The sequence below is a fragment of the Drosophila miranda genome, assembly GCF_003369915.1.
Source record: "Drosophila miranda strain MSH22 chromosome Y unlocalized genomic scaffold, D.miranda_PacBio2.1 Contig_Y3_pilon, whole genome shotgun sequence".
In the NCBI taxonomy this organism is placed as follows: Eukaryota; Metazoa; Arthropoda; class Insecta; order Diptera; family Drosophilidae; genus Drosophila; species Drosophila miranda.
In genome coordinates, this window is record NW_022881625.1 from 4,398,917 (window position 1) to 4,403,310 (window position 4,394).

The 4,394-nt window shown below is 47.4% G+C and overlaps 1 protein-coding gene across 2 annotated transcripts; it reads right to left on the reverse strand.

The window, feature by feature from the left end:
* Positions 1–1,812: 1,812 nt before the first annotated feature.
* Positions 1,813–4,394, reverse strand: LOC117194373. 2 transcript variants are annotated; one of them, XM_033398944.1, is made up of 7 exons: positions 4,134–4,394; positions 3,157–3,534; positions 2,934–3,091; positions 2,677–2,853; positions 2,462–2,608; positions 2,127–2,390; positions 1,813–2,031 (listed from the first exon to the last, which is right to left on the reverse strand). In XM_033398944.1, the coding sequence occupies exons 1-7, from the start codon at positions 4,392–4,394 to the stop codon at positions 1,929–1,931; spliced, it is 1,488 nt and encodes a 495-aa protein (XP_033254835.1). In that variant the 3' UTR covers positions 1,813–1,928. The 2 variants fall into 2 exon arrangements, with proteins under 2 accessions (XP_033254835.1, XP_033254834.1); XM_033398943.1 differs by having other exon boundaries at positions 1,816–2,031; positions 2,934–3,103.

Below are 4,394 nucleotides of genomic sequence, written 5' to 3' on the forward strand. Positions count from 1 at the left end.
ACTTTTCCTTCCATTTGCCTAATTTACCGCTGTCAACAGCAAGACAAACAATATTGTAGTCCAAAAGTCCAATAAAAACAGCTGTGTCGTAAATGTGCGATTAAAAATTCAACGAAATATTTGTATCCCCGCGAAGCTTGGTTTTTGGAGATCAAAAAGGTCTTCCATATCCCGATGTCTCCGAAGATAGGGCTTATCCGAAGTCCCTTCAAAATGGAAGAGCGTAGTCCGCTTTTACATTAAATCGGATTTAAATATAAACTCTATAGCGGCAGATATTCAAATTTATTTTCTTGGAAATCCTCACAGAAAATTAAATGATTAAATTCCAAGTTCTCTTAAAGGTGGGAAACCGAACCAAACTGTCGTCTAGGGCCTGAAATTGTCCAACACCTGATGGCACTTCAGGTGACGGCGTAAATGCCAAGCTCCGCCTGAGGGGGGCCAGGAGGGCCCATGGAGTGGGGCTATAAAACAATTTTGTTGTAAACTTCCGATACCCCCGGCCATGTATGACAGAAGGTACATAAATACTCGAACACATAAAGGCACGGGGCAGGAGGCAGTCGACATTTTCTTTCCACCAAGAAATTGGCAAAGGATGGAGGGTAGGAAACGAAACGAGCTCCATTGCTCCACCATTCTTTTGGAGGAATAAATTAATTTATTGAATGAACAGATTGCATTTTAAATTTATTATACTTCCATAGTATTGATTTTGGGGCACATGAATTTCTCTTTACATGATAGAAAATTTAGGTGTTGGAGATTGACGTAAGGCTAATCCCGGTTTTTCACACTGGGCTTAACTTTGTATTATAATTGGACATCCCATCGTATTTATGTATATATTAAGCCTATGTTTTGTGTTTGTATGGGGGTTTCTTTCATTGTCCTCCTCACAGGACAAGTGTCTTTTAATCAAATTACAATTGGGGTTAATTTAATAAACTCTCACTTTCTACCTTTCACAGGATCTGTTCTATCTTTCATGTGTGTCCTGTGGCTGTTTTAACTGTGGCTGGCGCTGTGCCACTTGCAAATAATTCACTTTCTTTTGCCTCTTGTAAAGAGTGTGCGGTGTGTGTGATTATGGGTTACGTGTTCGAGTGTCTGTATGCTACGGGTGTGGATGAACATTATTGGATTGCATTGAAAGAACTGGTAGCTTAGAAATAATGTATCGGCACTGGCGTTACGTTGCCTAAACGTAACGCCCAAGAGAACTAGTCCTCTGATCTACTATAATTGTTGAATACACGTTCCTTAATCAGACGCACCAACTGTGCATAATTTTGTAAATTTTTTTTTTGTGAGATATTTCTTTAAACTTTTTTTTCTTGAGTTTTGCCATTTTTAAAGTCTATCAAACAAAATTTAGAACTGAACTGCGTAAAAGAAACAATTTAGAAGAACTGAAAAAGCCGAAATGGAAACGAGTAGAAAAACGATGTTTCTTTTTTTGAACACCAAACGCTGGCACGGCCCTGTTCGATGCGATTCGGCTCTGATTGGTTCCGCTTCAGCTTGAGATCGGTCTGATTTGGCCAACTGATTTGGGGAAGCAGGAAAGCGCTCCCGATTTGCAATAACAACTAGTAATACACGCATATATACGGCATGATATATATGTAGGCAATGGTAAACGAAAGACAACTAGTATTCCCTGGGTGTTGGTGGTGTGGTTGTGTTGCGCCCATGTTTTTGTACGAACATATTTGCTTTCTAACTTATTTCCCAAATTGATTTTGATATTCCTAAATTCCGGGATCCTAACTGAATCCCTCTCTCCACGTCAAGGTCCCTCAAGTGTGCTGCTGTAGGTGTCTATGTATGTGTTCCAGGTGAAATGTGTTGACATGTGTGAGTGTGTGCGTGTGGGATGGGCTACCGCTGCGCCGTTTCTATCTCCGGACTACGAACGCCGCTCAGTAGACAATGAGCAGGTTGTTCTCATTGAAGCCGGCGGAGTGTCCGGCGTTGCGTACAATGAAACAGGATCCATCGAAGTGCATGCGCTTCTCATTGCGACTACAAAAGACAGAACAGAACGGAAGTTAGCAAAGCAGGATAACGGGCGAGGGGGAGGGGGAGGGGGATGTTGAGAGCATCAGTTTGACACTCACCGAACAAACAGATGCGAGGTCTTGCCCAGAGAGGCAGTGCAATGGATGCCAGGTGTGGTCAAAGTGGCCGATCCATTGCCGGGACTGGTGCGAATCAAGCACTTGTTGTCCACACGAGTGACCTTCACCAGGCCATCGGCTGCCTGGGTGATGCGAAATCCGTTTATGTCATAGATCTCAGTGCCATCCTCGGTACAGGTGTAAGCTGAGTTGGCAATCACGTCATGGGCTTCAGCCATATAAGAGGGACCATGGCGCGAGTCGCTGCGAGAAGTTCGGGAATTAAATCGAAATTAGCCAAATAAGAAGCGATGCAATTGGCCGGGGGGACTCACTCATAGAACACTGCCAGGGTGTAGTCCTTGGTCAGATCGGTGAAAGTGTCGGTTGTGGTGCGCGTCCCGGCTGTGTCCCCCAGGGAGATGAGAGCGCACGCCTCGCTGGTGAAGCTCACACCCTTGTACCACATCTTGGCATAGCGACTGTAATGGGAAGATAATTCAAAGGATTCAAAAGATGCCACGTTGGGGTAAGGGCCATTCCCACTCACACAAAGTTATTGCCCTTCATGCCGTCGTAGGTGACTATTTCGACTTTAGCGCCGCTCTGCAAGATGCGTCCATTGGGGTGGATCAAAGCCGAGTTGCTGCAGTTGCGTGATAGAGCAACTGCCACCATGCAGCGCTGATTGAGCACGCGCACCGCCTTGTCCAGAGTCATGTCAATGCTGTCCCATGCAAAGAAAGGTATTAACATCAGGGGTCGGTCTTAAAGAAGAGCCAAGGGGCTGGGGGCGTCCACACTCACCGCACGCCATCGCGGAGGCGCAACTGGATGGTGCCGTTCGTCGTGGCAATGGGTCCAGAGCCGGGACATGCCGGCGGTGTGTGGTTCTCGAGCTCGAAGTTGCGTGTGCTGCTCACGCGTGCCAAGGCGTATGGTGGAGGGGGCATTGGAGACGGCAACTGTTGGGAATTCTGAGATTGAGCATAGAATCGGCTAGATTTACAGATATGCAGGAGCCCCTTACCAGGCAGTAGTTCTGCTCGTTGTCGAAGCCATAGGTGGGCGTGGCATTGTAGCGCCCTGTGAGTGCCTTGCCGTTGTGCGCCATTTTGCCAGCGTCTATTTCCTGCATATTCCCTGGCCCGTACTGGGGAGGGTTGGAAATGAGTATGCCCGGCAGTTGGACGTATGGACGGGCCGACTGACTGCCGACGGGGTAATTGGCGCACTCCTTGGAAATGCCGCTGGTGATGGTGTTGGTGCCAACGGTGGCGCTGCTAGCGAGACTGGAGCTGCTGCCGCGATCCATGTGGCCCACGGAGTCCGTGCCGGAGGACAGCGAGATGTTGCTCATGCGTTGGGACAGCTGCCCCCAAGTCATGCCGACACGCAACCTTGCTTGCTAAGGGAGGGGGGATGAGAAGGCGAGAGGTAGTAGCGGAAGTTAGATCCGGAAGGAAATGAAGAGGTGAGTAAGTGAAAGTGCCAGAAAATAATTGAATACCGGCAGGAGAGAAAACGACAGATACGAGAGAAAGTGTCAGCAGCGCAGAAATCGAATGACTTAACAACTGTTGCTAACAGTCTGTCGACATTCTTTTAACGCATGCATATACATACATACATAGATATATGTATTTACATACGTGTGTGCGTTTTTCCCAATTTGCATTTGATTTTTATAGAAACTAACCAAACTATTTTGAATAGTATTAGAAGAGAAGAGAAGAGGGGGGGAATAGAGAAGGAAAATTCGAATATTAAAGTCGGAAAGTAAGAGAGCAATGGTGGAAAAGAGCGAGACGGAAAATAAGAAGGTCTGAAATAACAGGAGAGGGCAATGAGGTGATGTGGCAATTCTGCTGTTGCCGAGCTGTTAAGACTGCGGCGGCTGTTAACTCGCTGTTGATACCCTGCTAGCGCGATGATGCGGCAGTTTTGTAAAACAAAATGTCTGAAAATTAAAGAAACTTTCACGTTATTGCTTGGAATTTCACTTACCGGCGATGGGTTGTTGGTGTAGACGGAGCGCTGGCGCACCCCGTTGGGCGGCTTGGTGGGCGAGCGCAAGATGTTGTTGATTTTTTCGTTCATCTGAGCACGCGACAAGAAGTCCTCGGCATTGAAGATCCCCACACGGGCGCCCTTCGGGCTGCTTACTTGCGAGACCGGCTCCTGCTGGGAAGTCTCGCAGTCCGATGACTGGCACTGCGCCTCCTTGGTGCTGACCTTGGGCTCAACGGACTTCGGCTCGGTGACCAT

What these genes read in the sequence shown, in the direction of transcription:
- LOC117194373 (XM_033398943.1), bottom strand. Translation starts at nt 4,394, where the DNA reads ATGGTCACCGAGCCGAAGTCCGTTGAGCCCAAGGTCAGCACCAAGGAG. An exon ending in ACACCAACAACCCATCGCCG is followed by an intron (nt 3,535 to 4,133) that starts GTAAGTGAAATT and finishes CCCCTCCCTTAG; the next exon opens with CAAGCAAGGTTGCGTGTCGG. An exon ending in ATGAAGGGCAATAACTTTGT is followed by an intron (nt 2,609 to 2,676) that starts GTGAGTGGGAAT and finishes TTCCCATTACAG; the next exon opens with TCGCTATGCCAAGATGTGGT.